This window comes from Canis lupus, chromosome 16 (genome assembly GCF_048164855.1).
Source record: "Canis lupus baileyi chromosome 16, mCanLup2.hap1, whole genome shotgun sequence".
Taxonomy (NCBI): Eukaryota; Metazoa; Chordata; class Mammalia; order Carnivora; family Canidae; genus Canis; species Canis lupus.
In genome coordinates, this window is record NC_132853.1 from 56,220,564 (window position 1) to 56,237,632 (window position 17,069).

General features: G+C 55.3%; 1 protein-coding gene across 5 annotated transcripts in view; it reads left to right on the forward strand.

Moving 5' to 3' along the window:
- ITGB4 (integrin subunit beta 4) overlaps nucleotides 1–17,069 on the forward strand; it is a 30,099-nt gene that overhangs the window by 6,422 nt on the left and 6,608 nt on the right. For all 5 annotated transcript variants that reach the window (XM_072781577.1, XM_072781578.1, XM_072781574.1 and 2 more), the window contains 25 exons: nucleotides 150–246; nucleotides 429–600; nucleotides 1,509–1,772; nucleotides 2,123–2,212; nucleotides 2,522–2,644; nucleotides 3,031–3,195; nucleotides 3,366–3,442; nucleotides 4,032–4,234; nucleotides 5,950–6,053; nucleotides 6,174–6,272; nucleotides 6,445–6,574; nucleotides 7,196–7,318; nucleotides 7,412–7,518; nucleotides 8,399–8,432; nucleotides 8,612–8,803; nucleotides 9,103–9,206; nucleotides 9,507–9,565; nucleotides 9,695–9,718; nucleotides 10,134–10,282; nucleotides 10,373–10,552; nucleotides 11,638–11,786; nucleotides 14,505–14,709; nucleotides 15,463–15,620; nucleotides 16,000–16,180; nucleotides 16,321–16,458. In XM_072781577.1, coding sequence (XP_072637678.1) covers nucleotides 150–246; nucleotides 429–600; nucleotides 1,509–1,772; nucleotides 2,123–2,212; nucleotides 2,522–2,644; nucleotides 3,031–3,195; nucleotides 3,366–3,442; nucleotides 4,032–4,234; nucleotides 5,950–6,053; nucleotides 6,174–6,272; nucleotides 6,445–6,574; nucleotides 7,196–7,318; nucleotides 7,412–7,518; nucleotides 8,399–8,432; nucleotides 8,612–8,803; nucleotides 9,103–9,206; nucleotides 9,507–9,565; nucleotides 9,695–9,718; nucleotides 10,134–10,282; nucleotides 10,373–10,552; nucleotides 11,638–11,786; nucleotides 14,505–14,709; nucleotides 15,463–15,620; nucleotides 16,000–16,180; nucleotides 16,321–16,458 — 3,327 coding nt within the window. The remainder of the gene's footprint in view (nucleotides 1–149; nucleotides 247–428; nucleotides 601–1,508; nucleotides 1,773–2,122; nucleotides 2,213–2,521; nucleotides 2,645–3,030; nucleotides 3,196–3,365; nucleotides 3,443–4,031; nucleotides 4,235–5,949; nucleotides 6,054–6,173; nucleotides 6,273–6,444; nucleotides 6,575–7,195; nucleotides 7,319–7,411; nucleotides 7,519–8,398; nucleotides 8,433–8,611; nucleotides 8,804–9,102; nucleotides 9,207–9,506; nucleotides 9,566–9,694; nucleotides 9,719–10,133; nucleotides 10,283–10,372; nucleotides 10,553–11,637; nucleotides 11,787–14,504; nucleotides 14,710–15,462; nucleotides 15,621–15,999; nucleotides 16,181–16,320; nucleotides 16,459–17,069) is intronic.

The following is a 17,069-nucleotide window of genomic DNA, read 5'->3' on the forward strand; positions in this document are numbered from 1 at the left end:
GGGCCATCATGAGCATGAACCAATGTTCACACACGAGGGATTGACAGAAGCTTACCCTTCCTCCACCTTCCCGAGCCAGCCCCTGGCCTCTGTGCTGCTGTGGGGGCATTGGGGCTCAGCTGCCCCCTCTTTTCCCTGTTGACACCCAGCCCAGGTCCTGAGCCAGCTCACCAACGACTACACCATTGGATTTGGAAAGTTTGTGGACAAAGTCAGCGTCCCTCAGACAGACATGAGGCCTGAGAAGTGAGTGATGTAGTGGGCAGGGGTCCCAGCCACACCCGGCCACGGGACTTGCCTCCTCTTCACCAGGGGCACCCACAAGGGCTCTGGTGGCAGCAGGCCCATGGGACACTTTCAGAGAGGGTGGACACAGGGGCCTGGGGTCTGCTGCCCTGCTGACTCTGTCTCCCTTCTCCTCTGCCCAGGCTGAAGGAGCCCTGGCCCAACAGCGACCCCCCCTTCTCCTTCAAAAATGTTATCAGCCTGACAGAAAACTTGGAGGAGTTTCGGAATAAACTGCTGGGAGAGCGGATTTCAGGCAACCTGGACGCTCCCGAAGGAGGTTTTGATGCCATCCTGCAGGTGGCCGTGTGCACGGTGAGTGCCGGGGAGAGCCCTGCCCGCCTAGACCAGGGTTGTGCTTCTCTGCAAAGACATGAGCTGCCCATTAACCTGCTCTGGTGCCAGGCCGTGACCCAAAGACTGGCTGGCGAAGCAGACATGAGTTCTGAGGTTCTGGAATCTTCTGTGCCCTGAAGCCAGCCTACCATCAATCTCTGTGCTAATGCCAGTCTTCCAGGAGACCCCCCAGTCTCCAGCTGCACTGGGCAGCTGAAGAGGACAGTTTTTATGTGCACAGCAATTTTTTCATTTTGAAAATAATATACCCGTCTTATAAACAATTTGGAAGACAAAGGACAGAAATTGCCTGTAATTTCAGCACAACCAGCCAGCCTACCACTTGACATCCCACCAGCATATTTTGTTCCCTGTTCCTTATTTTATATAGCTGCAATCAGTGTACTTATAATTCTGAAACTTGCTTTTTTTCCCCCACGTGACAGTACCATGAGCATTTTCGCTTGTAATACATAGCTTTCCAAATCACCCCATATATTTCCGAACTGCCACACACAGCTGTATCTATTTTAACCAGGCTTCTCATTTAATATTGCCTGTGTGCATTTTCCCACGCAGTTCAAATATTCCCACAGAGTGGTTTTGAAGCCTTGGGGGTACTAGTCAGGTGAAGCTGGCTCGGGTCTTGGGTGGTAACCACCGTGTGCAGACCCCGCCTGCATCCTGCCCGCATCCTCATCGCTGTGCCCAGAGCCATGGCTCACGTGCTGTCACGAGCATCCTCCGTGATAGTGGCGTGCTGTGAATCCTGTGGCTTAGCGACCCCATGTTGGGGACCTGCTTTCTCAGTCATAGGCAACACTGCAATGCCTGTCCTCAGTAGTCAGCCTGCTCGATGGGCCTCCTCCCCTCCTTGTCCTTCCCAGAGGGACATTGGCTGGCGCCCCGACAGCACCCACCTGCTGGTATTCTCCACCGAGTCAGCTTTCCACTATGAGGCCGATGGTGCCAACGTGCTGGCTGGCATCATGAGCCGCAATGATGAGGCATGCCACCTGGACACCTCGGGCACCTATACCCAGTACAAGACACAGGACTATCCATCAGTACCCACCCTGGTGCGCCTGCTTGGCAAACACAACATTATCCCCATCTTCGCCGTCACCAACTACTCCTACAGCTATTATGAGGTGGGGGGCTGAGGCCTCACTGGGCAAGGGGGTGGGCGTGGGATGGAAGTCCAGGGGGCTTCTCTCCCTTCCTCCCTCCCTCCCTGCCTTCTCATCCCCCCCTCTTCCTCTTTTCCTTCTCCAAACTTTTGGCTCCCCCAAGGGTGGACTCTGATGGGAAGGGGAGTTCATGTGCCCATCCCCCAACCCAACTCCCAACCAGGTAGGGGTGAGGAGGGCAGGCTCTAGAATACACCAGGCCTTAGCTTCCCCATTAGCAAAGTGAGGATAATCCCAAGCCATTGCCCAAATTCAGTGAAGTGGTGACAACTGTTGAAGGCTTAGCCCTGGGCTGGCACTCTCTCCTACAGAAGCTGCACACCTACTTCCCCGTCTCCTCGCTTGGGGTGCTGCAAGAGGACTCCTCCAACATTGTGGAGCTGCTGGAGGAAGCCATCAACGTGAGGGGCACCGTGGGCTCCAGTCTGAGCCCTCCTGGGGCAGGGCTGGAAAGGGGCAGAGTGGGCAAAAGGTGTCCTAAGTAAAGGTTGAGAAACAGGGCAGGGCAGTGAGGAAGGGCCTGCGCTGTTCCCTCGGGACCCTGAGGCACCCGCCTTAGCCTGGCCGCAAGTTCCTACAGGCTCTGCCCCCCTGACCCCCCACTACGCCTCAGTCCTCCATGCAAAGTGGGTGGAGCCCAGCCAGGCCAGGCCCTAGTGGGTGAGCCCTGGCTCCCCCACCCAGACCATCAATTGCTTGCCTTCCTTCAGCGCATTCGTTCTAACCTGGACATCCGGGCCCTGGAAAGTCCCCGAGGCCTGCGGACAGAGGTCACCTCCAGGATGTTCCAAAAGACAAATACCGGCTCCTTTCACATCCAGCGTGGGGAAGTGGTATGCCTCTGGGAGGCTTTGGGAAGCGGAGGTTGGGGACAAGGCCCTGCAGGGGGACCTGTGTGAGCAGAGCTCAAGAGCGTGGCCTTTATGGGCTCCTGACTGACACTTGATCTCAGGGTCATGAGCTTGATACCCACGTTGGGCATAGATATTACTTAATTTAAAATAAAAATTTCAAGTAATAATAATAGAAAAGAGTGTGGCCTCCAAAGTCAGACAGGCCTGGGTTTGAAGCCCCCTGGATGAGCCACTTGGATGACTTTGGCACTTTCCATAGCTTGTCCTCGTCTGCAGAGTGGGGATAAATCAGCACAGGGCTCAGAGGGATGCTCAGATGAGTGAAAGGGCCATAGATGCCCCTTGTCAATGTGGGGTCCTTGCAGGGCACATACCAGGTGCAGCTGAGGGCCTTGGAATTTGTGGATGGGACTCACGTGTGCCAGTTGGGAGAGGAGGACCAGAAGGGCAACATCCACCTGAAGCCCTCCTTCTCAGATGGCCTCAGGATGGATGTGGGCATCATCTGTGACGTGTGCCCCTGTGAGCTGGTACGATGCAGCCCCTCCAGGTGGGAGGGAAGGGCTGGCCAATTGCCATGGGGCCCTGAGGAATGAAGCAGCGCCTCAGTGGCTATATCTGCCTTGCGGGGTGCCCCAAGGGGCAGAGGCAGCAGAAGTGTCCAGTGGCCCCGTTACACCCCACCGTGATCTCATTCCAGCAAAAAGAGGTGCTTTCAGCTCGCTGCAGCTACCACGGAGACTTCATGTGTGGACACTGTGTGTGCAATGAGGGCTGGTGAGTGTGCGGGAGCCCCGGGGGCTGCCAGGACGCCCTGGCCACTGTAAGGCTCTGCTGTGGAACACACCATGTATGCCAGGCTGGGGACAGGACGGCAGGTTGTAGAAAGGCTCGGAGAGGGGCATGCCCAGTTGTTAGGTGGATCCAGTCCAAAGCACTTCGAAATACATAGAGGTAAAGAATATCTCTAGGGAAGGCGCAAGAATCAGGACAGTGGTGGCCAGCACGGTGTAGGAACTGGCTGTTGGACAGACATGAGAGGGACACTTACTTTTCACTCCATCCATTTGTACCTTAGAATTCTGAACCATGCACACATGTGACCTAGTCAGAAATGGGCTCATAAATAAGGATCGTGAGGGCTTTTAAAGCTTCAAGACACTGAACAAGTCCATGGTGACTTGAGGAAGGGACACTGGGAGGGTCTTGGGACTGACGTTTGAGTCTCAGGTCAGGCGCTGTTGTCTGTATGCCTTGAACCCACTGAGGTGCTCTTAGGTCCTCAGCTTCCTCATCTGTAAAATGGGATGATAAACACCCCAGCCTTTGTCTCAGGCTGTGGGGAAGTGACTGGCTCCTCCCTTAGGAGTGGCAAGACCTGCAGCTGCTCCACTGGTTCACTGAGTGACATAAAGCCCTGCCTGAGGGAGGGCGAAGACAAGCCGTGCTCTGGGCGTGGCGAGTGCCAATGCAGCCACTGTGTGTGCTATGGAGAAGGCCGCTATGAGGGTCCATTCTGCGAGTATGACAACTTCCAGTGTCCCCGTGCCTCGGGGGTCCTCTGTAATGGTGAGCTCAGCAGCCCTGGCAACCAGGGGTGATTCAGGACAGCAAGGGTGACCTGAGTACCCAGGCCCTTACCCACCCCAATGGCTCTTGCATCCTGACCCAGGTGGGAGGGCCAGGCCAGGAGTCAGAATCCCCAAGTTTGGACCTAACCCCCCTTGGGACTTCCCAAGTGCCTCCCCGCAAGTCCACTGCAACCTGGACCTCTCACCTCTACATACTTGGTGCTCAAGGCCCCACCAGTGCGTTATTCTGCTCATGCCTCATGCCACTCCCCCTGGTGTCCTGTAGTCTGTGCCCACCCTCATCCCCACTCTCCCATCTCATTAGGATGGGTCCCATCCAGCTGAATCCTCAGTGGTTGGTGGTATATGTCATTACCTTCTTTCCTTTCTCGGAAGATAGCAAATTTGCAGTAAGCAGGGCCTGGAGTTACCTGTCCATCCTAGCCCCACAGGGCTTAATGCAGCATGCCAGGGCTTCCAAGCAGGGCAGGGCTCCCAGATCCCACACAGGGGCCATAGGAAGGATTGACCTGTTGAATGGAGGAGAATGAACGAAAATCCAGTCATCAAATACTTATTAAGCCCCACCTATCTACTTGTCACTAGAGGTCAAGCCCTTGCTTTCCTCTCTTTTTGCTTTTGTCTGCCATTCCTTCTTGTCAGCTCTCCATCCCTAAGTGTGCTCAGAGAAATGAAAGGAGAACCCAGTACATCTGGAAGAAGAGAGACATTTGACACAGGCTGAGCTGTGAGACAGGAGGGGAGGTGGAGGCTGTTGGAGAAGGAGGCAGGACCAGAATGCGGGGGTTTGGGTTCTAGTCCAGGGTGGATCCAGTTCTAGTCTAGTCCAAACTTCTTAAAGGGCCAGAAAGTAAGTACTTTTGGCTTTATGAGCCATATGGCCTCTGTCACAACTACTCAGCTCTGCCACTGTAGCAGAAAGTAGCTGTAGACAACACAGAAACAAGTGAATATGGCTGTATTCCAATTAAACTTTAGCAAAAATAGGTAGTGAGTTGGATTTGGCCTGTAGGCTGTCTACTTAATCAACCCTTATTCTGTTCTAAGGATATTAGACTTCATGCTTTGGCAAATCATTGGAGGTTTTGATTTCACTTTTGAGCTATTGGTATGTTGACCTCGTATCCAGCCATTTTAGTAAAATCACTTATGAAATCTAGTAATTTACCTGCAGATTCTTTTTTTTTTCTGCAGATTCTTTTTGATATTTTGTGACATGTTCCTAATATTTTTTAAGATTTTATTTTTAAGTAATCTCTACTTAAAACCCCCTCTGTGGAGCTCAAACTTACAACCCTGAGATCAAGAATCATGTGCTCCACTGACTGAGTCAGCCAGGTGCCCCATGTTCCTAATATTTAAAATAATGGCAGTTTTATTTCTTACTTTCTGATATTTATTTTTTTTTCTTTTTCTTACCTTATTGCATTGGCCAGAATTCATTAGAGACACATGATTGGATTTGTGTTTTGGGATAATGACTCTGGCTGTAGAGTAGAAAGTAGAAGGGAGAATGGAATCAAAAAGATGGAGGGAAGGAGATTCCAAGAAACTGAGGAAGAGATGGATTTGCCCCTGGCTGGAGAAATCCCAGATCAAGCTCAGCCACCACAGGCCCTGCCTGGCAGATGGGGAGCCTGGACCACAGGAGTGATTGTGGCTCTCCTCTCCTATCCCTCCCCTCCTCTGCAGACCGGGGACGGTGTTCCATGGGCCAATGTGTGTGTGAGGCTGGCTGGACAGGCTTGAGCTGTGACTGTCCTCTCAGCAATGCCACCTGCATCGACAGCAGTGGGGTAGGCCTGGGCACAAGGAGGGCAGCGTAGGGCGGCAGAAGGGACCCTAGCCAGAACCACCCACCCTCTAGGGCAGGGATGGGGGTCCCAGCGCCTCACTGGTGTCCCCTCTTGCTCTAGGGCATCTGTAATGGGCGTGGCTACTGTGAGTGCGGCCGCTGTCACTGCAACCAGCACTCACTCTACACGGACACCACCTGTGAGATCAACTACTCAGCGGTGAGGCCAAGATCACTGGGGTATTGGCATGGGAACCCTGGACACAGGGCAGGACAGACAGGAGGCGCTGAGCCTGGTGACATAGGAGCCGGCCAGGGGTGTGAGTGAGGTTAGGGGAGCAGGCCAGGCAGCCACCCAACACAGTCCCGGTCTCCCCTCATCCCCTACCCAGATCCGCCTGGGCCTCTGTGAGGACCTGCGCTCCTGTGTGCAGTGCCAAGCCTGGGGCACCGGTGAGAAGAAGGGCCGCAAGTGCGAGGAGTGCAGCTTCAAGGTCAAGATGGTGGACGAGCTTAAGAAAGGTGTGATGCAGCGCTGAGGACCGGGTGCTAAGAACCTAGGCAAAGGGCATCCGATGGGTAGGGTGTGTCACTCATCTGGGTGGGGCTGGAGAGCTGGGCGGAAGGCTCACAATCCACGCTGAGATCATGCAGGTGAGAGAGAGGGATTCCAGACTGGGGATAGGTCACAGAATGCACATAGGGCACACCGACTGGGCATGGACACGCGGGCTTGTCAGGACACACGGACCCCAGCAGGATGCACAGCTGAGTAGGGGCCAAAGAGTCTGGGGAGGGGGAACCTGGCCTGGGCAGGGAGCAGATAGCCGGGCAGGGATATGAACACAGTAGAGGCACATAGTCTGGCCATGGGGGCACACAGCCTCCTCTCCTGCAGGTCAGATCAGTGTTTTAGAAGCCAAGTTCCTGAGTGACACCCAGGATGGGGAAGTGGGCGTGGGGCACAGATTTGCAGCCTTTGATGCTCCCAGGCAGGGACAGGGCAGTGCCCCTCCTCACCCTGGCCCTGTGCCAGGGGACTTGCATGCTCCCCCAGGGAGATGTGCAATGGGAACAGTGGGCCCCAGAGTAGAGGACACCTCCTGAGGCCTGGGGTGCCCTGCTGACCATCTGTGGGTGCAGGAGAGGAGGTGTTGGAGCACTGCTCCTTCCGGGATGAGGAGGATGACTGCACATACAGCTATACCGTGGAGGGCGACGGCACCCCGGGGCCCAACAGCACTGTCCTGGTGCACAAGAAGAAAGGTGAGCCTGCAGACAGGGCCAGCGGGCGGTCCGGCAGGGCCTAGGGGGAATGGGCATCGCCTTCTTCCTTTCCTTCCTCCCCTTCGTCCCTAGAGTGCCCACCCAGGTCCTTCTGGTGGCTCATCCCTCTGCTCATCTTCCTCCTGCTGCTCCTGGCACTGCTGTTGCTGCTCTGCTGGAAGTACTGTGCCTGCTGCAAGGTGGGAGCTCCCTCCCCATCCCCTGCCAGGGTCCCCACTTACCCCAGGGTCCCCATCCCTCACTAGGGACCACTACCTCCACCAGGTCCTCACCCTCCACCAGGGTCCCCACTTACCCCAGCGTCTCCACCCCCTCTCCCCACCAAGGTCTCCATAGGTGGCAGAGGCCGGGTGAACCCACGTCTTCCGCCCAGCTCTAGTGCCCTCCCCACCCCAGCCCTCTGCTTCTGTCAACCATCAGTGGCCCATACCTGAGACCACTTACCCTCAGGTCAGGCACATGCAAAGAGCCATGGGAGCCAATAGGGAAGAAAGGGCCTTGCGCCAGGAGCCAGGAGCGGATAGTCTCCCTGGGGAGAAAAGATAAGAGGCAGGAAAGCACGGAGGGTGGCCTGGCACGGAATACTGAATCGTAGGAGCAGGGAAATACCGTGTAATAGCCCCAATATTATGGGATGTTAGTATGTGTTATAAAGAAAAAAAGACAACTATGATCAAATACATTTGAAGAAGAGGCTTCTTCTCTGCGGGACTTCTCCAAGCCTTTGATCTAGTTGTACGCATAGTGAAACCCTAAGAGGGGCATGGGGAATGAATTCAGTGCTTCTCAAATGGGTTCGATCATAGATCCTTTACTTTACAGATCATCTGGCAGGACCAGGGTCCCACCAACTGGGAATCCTCTGGCCCCATCACCCTCTGTCCTCACCCTAGGTGCTCCACACCTAGATCCCTTTGACTTCCTTGATGTCCCGGTGTCTAGGGAAGGCACTGGTGCCCCTCTGGACAATTGGCATGGAGAGGGGGTGACTGGAGGGGCTTACCTGCGCTCGGGCAGTTGTCCCAACCCTCATCCCCCCTCCCCCACCTTGTCTTCTAGGCTTGCCTGGCACTTCTTCCTTGCTGCAACCGAGGTACTGGTCCAGCATCTGCAGGGGCGGCAAGGACTCTGGCCGCTCATTCTCCCAGATAGGGTGGAGGGGAAGTAGTGGCTGAACCTGGAACAGAGCCACGAGGCCTGGACTCCCACCTTGAGGGGGTCTGGCCGGGAGGGTGTAAGGTGAGGCCCTATGCTGAGGACCCTGTCATGCAGGTCACATGGTGGGCTTCAAGGAGGACCACTACATGCTGCGGGAGAACCTGATGGCCTCCGACCACCTGGACACGCCCATGCTACGCAGCGGGAACCTCAAGGGACGTGACATGGTCAGATGGAAAATCACCAACAACGTGCAGCGGCCTGGCTTTGCCACCCACACCTCCAGCATCAACCCCACAGAGCTGGGTGAGGGCCGGAGCTTGGCACAGTGGCTCTTGGCAGTGCCCCTGGGGCCTGGGGCACATTTATCACTGTTCCAGGGTTCAGATCACAGCGTTCCTGCTTTCTCTGGGTGTCGGGTGCAGGCACAGGCTTGGCCACCTTCTACCCTTCCTGATGGTGCTACAGGCCTCAGGGTTTCAGCCACCCAGCTCCATGCCCCCCAACCCCCTGCTGCCCCGCATCCTAGCACGGCTCCTGGAGGGGGCTCCCAGGGTGCCTGCTTGTACAGGGAGCTGATGACACCCATCCCTGCCTGTCCCTAGTGCCCTATGGGCTGTCCCTGCGCCTCGCCCGCCTATGCACCGAGAACCTGCTAAAGCCTGGCACGCGAGAATGTGACCAACTGCGCCAGGAGGTGGAGGAAAATGTAAGGGCCAAAGAAGCTGACCCTGGGGCAGCTGGCATCTCTGGGCCTGGGCGTGATCCCAGTAGAGGGAGAACAGGGGGAAAGCAGCCATAGAACCTGGATTTCTCCAAGTAGGAAAGAGGGGCTTCCTTGGATATGTGCCTGGCCTGGGGTCATCCTTGTGAATGTTTCCAGAAGGGGACAGGGCAATGTGCACGCCCGTGTGCATGTCCCCAGCCAGTCATGTCCTCTGGGCCTGGATGGCTCTGGGTAGAGAGGCTTCCCCAGGGCGCCAGCCTCATGCCTTTCCTTGCCTGGCAGCTGAATGAGGTGTACAGACAGATCACAGACACACACAAGATCCAGCAGACCAAATTCCGGTGGGTGTTGGTGCCCAGGGTTGGTGGGGGGAGCTGCCCATACTGCCAACTCTAGGGGTACCCCCCAAGCAGAGTGTGCCTCTACCTCTGACACTGTGTGGCTCACGGTCCCCTCTTTGTCCTCCGCAGGCAGCAGCCCAACTCTGGGAAAAAGTGAGTTGAAGGCACACGGGTGGGGCAGCCCCCAGTTGGGTATCTTGCCCAAGATTACCGAGTTACTGAGAAATGGAGGCAGGATTTGGACTCAGGCTGTCTGACTCTAGCGCCCATGCCCTTAGCATCTTTTCTGTCCTGCATCTACTTCTGGGATCCCACCTGTAGGAGTGTGGCTGGGGCAGGGGGGCTCTCGGGAGGGGCCTTATTTCATAGATGAAGACCCTGAGGCTCATGATGAGGTGGTGGGGCCAGCATGGGCCCCCAGGACTGCCCTGTTCTGAAGACCCTGCACCTTTTGCTGCACGGCGTCTTGTCCCCTGATGGGGAGAGGACAGGCAGGGCTGGGGGTGGGCAAGGGCCAGCATAGTGGCCAGCCTGACACTTCCCACCTAACCCTCCCGCCCCACTCCAGGCAGGACCACACCATTGTGGACACGGTGCTGACAGCGCCGCGCTCGGCCAAGCAGGCCCTGCTCAAGCTGACAGAGAAGCACGTGGAGCAGGGGGCTTTCCACGAGCTCAAGGTGGCCCCCGGCTACTACACCCTCACTGCAGACCAGGGTAGGTGGGCAGGCTCCCTGCACCGCTGCCTTGTGCCTCCCACCCCTGTGCGGCCCCCTGACCCGTCTGTGACCCCCGACACCCCCCCAGATGCCCGGGGCATGGTGGAGTTCCAGGAGGGCGTGGAGCTGGTAGACGTGCGGGTACCCCTCTTTATCCGGCCCGAGGATGACGATGAGAAGCAGCTGCTGGTGGAGGCCATCGACGTACCCATGGGCACGGCCACCCTCGGGCGCCGCTTGGTAAACATCACCATCATCAAGGAGCAAGGTGGGTCAGGGTGGGGGGCGCAGGGGGTGCAGACGGGGGGCTCTGGGAACACTTGTTCCTCCTGATATCGGAGTGGAGATGGGGCCTGGCTGTGTGGCCTAGGCAAGTCACTTAACCTCTGTGGGCCTTGGTTTCTCCATCTGTAAAATGGGTGTCTGGCTCTCGAGAGGGGTACATGGCAGTGCATCGCTGCCTGGTCATGAGCACTCAGTGTGGGAGCTTCTGTTTTAATCCTCACAGGGGGCTGGGTCTTCCTGAGGTTGCCCCTGTCCCTCCCCTTGTTCTTCCCTCCCTCTTGGCCTTTGAACTTGGGAGGTTGGATGGGTCTCCACAGGATGCCGGGACATCAGAGCAGGGAGGGCAGTGGGAGCTCCTTTCACCCAAGCCTACCCGGAGGGGAAGCAAGGCACTGCCCCACTGACACCCTCACTGCCATCCCTCCTGCTCCTCGAGAACCCCAGGTTGTTGACAACCGTCCTTCCTGCACCCAGAGCACCTGCTCTGGTCCCTGAGCCTCCTCCCAACCTGCTCTAGCACTGAGGACTTTGTCCTGCTCTGCCCCAGCCCTCAGTCTCGGGGCCTCATGTCTGGCTGTGCCCTTGTGGGACCTCCTTCCTCTGCCCTGACACTTCCAGGATGTCACCTGGACACTGTTCCAGCCCCCTCAGTCTTTCCTGGGAGAATTTTCCTTTCCTTTCCTCTCCTCCCCCCAGAGAGCAGTGGGGTGAGGAAAGGACAAGTAGGGGATCCCTGGGTGGCTCAGAGGTTTGGCGCCTGCCTTTGGCTCAGGGCGTGATCCTGGAGTCCCAGATCGAGTCCCGCGTCAGGCTCCCGGCATGGAGCCTGCTTCTCCCTCCTCCTGTGTCTCTGCCTCTCTCTCTCTCTCTCTCTCTCTCTGTCTATCATAAATAAATAAATAAATAAACAAACAAATAAATAAATAAATCTTAAAAAAAAAAAGAAAGAAAGAAAAAAGAAAGGACAAGTAGAGTCCCAGAGTCTTGGCTGGGCTGGGCCAGAAGGAGGGTGGCTGTTGAGAAGGCACCGAGGCCCGGATGCCCTGACTGGTGCCTTGGTCCTTGCAGCCAGCGGGATAGTGTCCTTCGAGAAGCCCGAGTTCTTGGTCAGCGGCGGGGAGCAAGTGGCCCGCATTCCTGTCGTCCGGCGCATCCTGGACAGTGGCAAGTCCCAGGTCTCCTACCGCACACAGGATAACACTGCACAAGGCAACCGGGTAAGGCTCTGCTGCAGGGTCAGAGGCATCTCCCAGGGGCCTGGTGACAGCAGGACATGCCAGTGGCCATGTCCAGTCCCTGGATGCTGGTGATGCCCCTGCTTAGCTTCCAAAGGACACATCTACCTGCTTCTGCTAGTGGTGCCCGAAGTGAGGCCCCATCGCTGCCAGGATCAAGGCCAGATCATTCGTGTCTCCCTTCCAATAGCCCAGTATCTATCAGGGCAGGAGTCCTGGGGCTTTGAACGTCTCCTTTTTTCTTTTTTCAATATTTTATTTATTTGTTTGTTTGTTTATTTGTTTATGAGAGATAGAGAGAGCAGGGGATGAGCAGAGGGAGAGGGACAAGCAGATTCTGTTGAGCATGGAGCCGGGTGGGGCTGGATCCCAGGACCCTGAGATCATGACCTGAGCTGAAATCAAGAGTCAGATGCTTAACTTACTGAGCCATCCAGGCACCACCTGGGGCTTTGGACAGACCCCCGCCAAGGGCTGTCTCGGTTTGCCTGGCAGGCACTCCCAGGGCCAACCTGCAGGAGCAGCCCTTGAAGGCAGGGAGTCCCGTGCACATGGGCCCCCATCCCTTCCATCACTGGGCCCCAGTCTTAGCAAAGAGCCAAATCCAGCTGTTGGTTGTGCTTGACTTGGCTTTCAGGTTTGGTTGTTTTTCAGCATTTATTATCAACATTTACGAACTAAAAATATTCATATCAGCAATTCACTCAGAGTAATAGAATCTAGTCTCACTGGGCCCACAGGCCTGTTTGGCAAATGCAGGCGAGCCTGAGCTCAGTGGGCTCCCGCAGCCTGGCCACACTTCCTTTTATTGGAAGGAACAGTTCTCATTACTGCTTCAGTGCTCCCAATAAAAGTTCCAAAGAAGAATTTGCAGGTCCATAAATTTCCCTAAATCGACCATATTAAAGAGAATCTCCATAAAAGAGATTCTGGACTCTGGCAGTCCTTCTGTGCTTTTATTTTTATTTTATTTTATTTTATTTTATTTTATTTTATTTTTTTAAGATTTTATTTATTTATTCATGAGAGACACAGAAAGAGAGAGAGGCAGAGACACAGGCAGAGGGAAAAGCAGGCTCCATGCAGGGAGCCCAATGTGGGACTCGATCCCGGGACTCCAGGATCACACCCTGGGCCAAAGGCAGGCGCTAAACTGCTGAGCCACCCAGGCGTCCCCTTCTGTGCTTTTATAAAGATATTTTGGTATTCACATGTTTTTAAAAACATTATTTCTCAACTTTTTATTTTGAAAAACTTCAAACCTACAGAAAAATGAAAAGACTCCTAACATTAGCACCCATTTACACTTTTCATGGAGTCACCAGTTAATATTTATTTTCTCTCTCCTGTTCAGATACAGGAATAGATGCACGTACATAGATACAGATGTATGTGTGGTTGTGTATCTCTTATCTGTAACTGTAGAGAGACAGGGAGAGAGTTGTGTTCCATTGCGTTTGCCGAACTATTCCAAGTAAGTCGTAGACATCACATTGACTCTAAAGTTTCTGCCAGAACCTGCTGAGAACGAGGCTCTTCTACACAACTGTATCATTACGAACTTTAGGAAACCTCACAGTGTAGTATTACCTAATAATTGGTCCACATTCAGACTTCCCCTTGTTCACATCTATAGGTTTTTGTTTTGTTTTTTTTGGCCTCAGTCCAGAAACCAGTCAAGGATCTGGCCTTGCATTTTGTTGTGGGTCTGAAGCCTCCTTTGATCTAGTACAGTTCCCCCAGCGTTGAGTTTTGTGCCTTTGACGTTTGGAAATGTTCCCCCCAGGTCAGTGGTCTAGCAGGTAACTCCTGCTTTTCTTAGGCTTGCACTGTTTCTGGGTTTGTTATACTTGAATTTGCCCCCTGCTGGGCCTGGACTTAAAATGTTGGCTTGCAGCGCCCCCTAGTGGTCTCTTGTGAGCAGAAGCGGGCTGCCCCCGCCCCTCTCAGTTGCAGGGTGGACCCCAACACGTATGTACGCATCCTGACCTCTCAGGAGAGCTCTGGGGCATTGAAAGAAGAAAGCTGGAGGGGCGTCTGGGTGGCTCAGGTTAAGCATCTGCCTTTGGCTCAGGTCATGATCCCGGAGTCCTGGGATCAAGCCCACGGCTGGCTCCCTGCTCAGCGGGGAGCCTGCTCCTCCCTCTCCCTTCTCCCTACCCTACCCTGCTTGGATTCTCTCTCTCTCAAGTAAATAAATAAAATCTTAAAAAAAAAAAAAAAGCAAGCAAGCAAGCAAGCATGCTGGCACTGATAGGAGGCCCCCTACCCAGGAAGCAGGGCCTGGGGCCTGGTGGGATCCCAGACTTCAGAGCCACGATGCAGGAGGGAGGAACTTCCTGGGTGGAGCCTACCTGTGTAGGGCTCTCTCTGTCTGCTGTACATCCCCATCTCTGAGCCTTGGTTCAAATCTCAGCTCTATCACAACTACCCGGTGAACTTGGGTTAAGTTTCTCTACCTCCGTGTGCCTCGGTTCCTCATCTGTAAAATGGAGACAGTAATAGCTGCACCTCACATAGCTGTGAGGGTCAAATGAGCTAATATTTGTAAAGTGCTTGGTGCACAGGTGGTGCTATAGAAACACGAGCCATTTCGTGTCCACGTGGGATGGTCTCTGCTGTAATGTGAGGTTGGAGTGGGGCGCTTGGCGTGATTCAGTCCCCTGGTCTGGCCTGACCCTGACCCCATCCCACTCCCAGGACTACATCCCCGCAGAGGGTGACCTACTCTTCCAACCTGGGGAGACATGGAAGGAGCTGCAGGTGAAGCTCCTGGAGCTGCAGGAGATGGATGCCCTCCTGCGGGGCGGCCAGACCCGCCGCTTCCACATTCAACTCAGCAACCCCAAGTTTGGGGCCCGCCTGGGCCAGCCCCACTTAGCCACCGTCGTCATTGGGGAACGAGGTACGCAGAGCCTGGGGTGTGCTTGAGCAGGTACAGAGCAGGGGGTTGGGGGCCTCTCCACTGAGGCTGCCAGTCTTGGCAAGAAAAAATACAGGTTGCCCAGTGAAATCTGGACTTCAGATAGTCAAGGAACAGTTGTATATAAGTCTGTCCCATGCAACAGTTGGGATATACTTATCCTATTGTTATTTATCTTAAATTCTGGCTGAACTACAGGTCCTGCATTTTATCTGGCAACTGTGCTCTCAACCTGAGAGGGTGGAGTCACGTCATGGCTACCCAGCCTGCTGGCAGCACCATGAACCCCACTGCTAGGCCTTAGCCCTTTGACTTGAGCCTCAGTTCCAGCTAAAATGCAGGTGTTTCCTAAAGAGTGCAACCAATTTTTATGGGTCCTTAGCTTCCAGTATGGCGGTGTCTGTGAGCAGCCCCCGCCAGAGGTTTGCTGAGAAGATAGGAGAGGAGAGAGGATTCTCAGGGTAGAGGGGAGGAGGGGGTGCATACGAACAAATGTTCGAACACCTGGAACATTCCCTTGGCTGCCAAGGGAGAAAGAAGGCTAGACCAATTCCCTCCTCCTTCTCATTCCTCCAGAATGGGTGGGCAGCTGTCAGTGGAGAGCTGGTAGGGAAGTGTTTGGCCCCGAGGGTTTAACTGAATCTCCGGAGCCCCCTGGTGGTGAGGGTGGATTCTTGCCTCAAAGGGGCGCGGGTGGCTGAGCTGGCTGCTCCACTTGGCCTTGGTCCACTACAGATGAACTGGACAGGAACTTCACAAGCCAGATGCTGTCATCCTTCCCATCCCAGCATGGTGACCTGGGTGCCCCTCAGAACCCTAATGCCAAGGCTGCCGGGTCCCGGAAAATCCACTTCAACTGGCTGCCCCCTCCTGGCAAGCCAGCAGGGTACAGGGTAAGGTGGGAGGCAACGAGGGAGGTAGATGGGGAGGCCTGGTACCCAATGGGGACATGGGCCACCTGAGGCCAGAGGGCCCCTGAGAGGGCAGAGAGGGTATGCTCCACCCTAGGGGGCCAAGCATAGGTGGACAGGGGCTCCCCTATCTGCCTGGGGAAGAGGGAGGACCCATCCCTGAAGTTTTCAGACATTTGCCCTCTTTCCTGGTTTTGTGGCCCCCTCCACTCATCCAGGAGACACCCCAGTTCTGCCCCAGGCCTACTGTGTGAACCTGGCAGGTCCCCAACCCCTCGGTGTTCCATCTGTGCAGAGGGGACAATAAGAGAAGCTCTGGCACTTGCCGCTCCCCACTGACCAATTCCTCCCCCGGGGGCAGGTGAAGTACTGGATCCAGGGTGACTCTGAGTCCGAAGCCCACCTGCTTGACAGCAAAGTGCCCTCAGTGGAGCTCACCAACCTGTACCCATATTGCGACTATGAGATGAAGGTGTGCGCCTATGGGGCCCAGGGCGAGGGCCCGTACAGCTCCTTGGTGTCCTGCCGCACGCAGCAGGAAGGTGAGGCTTCACCACCTCTGTCTGTCCCCGAGCTACCCTGATGCCAGCCTGCCCAATCTGCCCCCCTCACCTGCAGAACCCCACCCTCCCCCTGCAGCTGCTGACAGCTTTCTTCTTGTATGGCCCCCTTCCTCCGCCAGTGCCCAGCGAGCCAGGGCGGCTGGCCTTCAATGTCGTCTCCTCTACGGTGACCCAGCTGAGCTGGGGTGAGCCAGCTGAGACCAACGGCGAGATCACGGCCTACGAGGTCTGCTACGGCTTGGTCAACGAGGACAACCGTAAGGACCTGGACTCCCCACCCCCCAACCCCTGGGGACAGCAGGAAGGGGAGGGGGCAAAGAGCAGGAGGGAGGTCATGCCACCCAGGTCGGCGGATGAACCACAGATGTCCGGTTCCCTGAGGCATCGTGAGATTTGTGGTCAGGTTTGGGTTAACCTCATCCCAAGACCAAGCCCAGAAACTCACAGGGCAGGGGGGAATGGGAGGTGTGAGTTGGATGTGCGGTGAGCTCACAAGTTCAGGAGTACCTTCCCATACAGCCAACCAGGGTGGCTCATTTCTGCACGGTTCTCTTAAGGCCAAAGTAGATTTACCAGATTTAGCAAATTGGGGATATCCTGAATTTCAGATAAATAATTTTTTTTAGTACGGCTCGTGTAACATTTTATCTGGTAGCCACGAGGCCAGAGTGCCTGGAAGCACTGTTTCTTCCCAGTCTTAGAAGGGAGGGAACGGTGGGCAGCTTTGCCAATTGCCAAGATGAGAAAGTGAGGGAAATGAGTTCCATATCTCACCTGGTGCAGAGGCCTCCTCCTCGTGCCCTCACTTCTTCTTGGGTCAGTCCCAGGGATGGGGAGCTCACCACCTCATACAACCTCTGGACCTTAA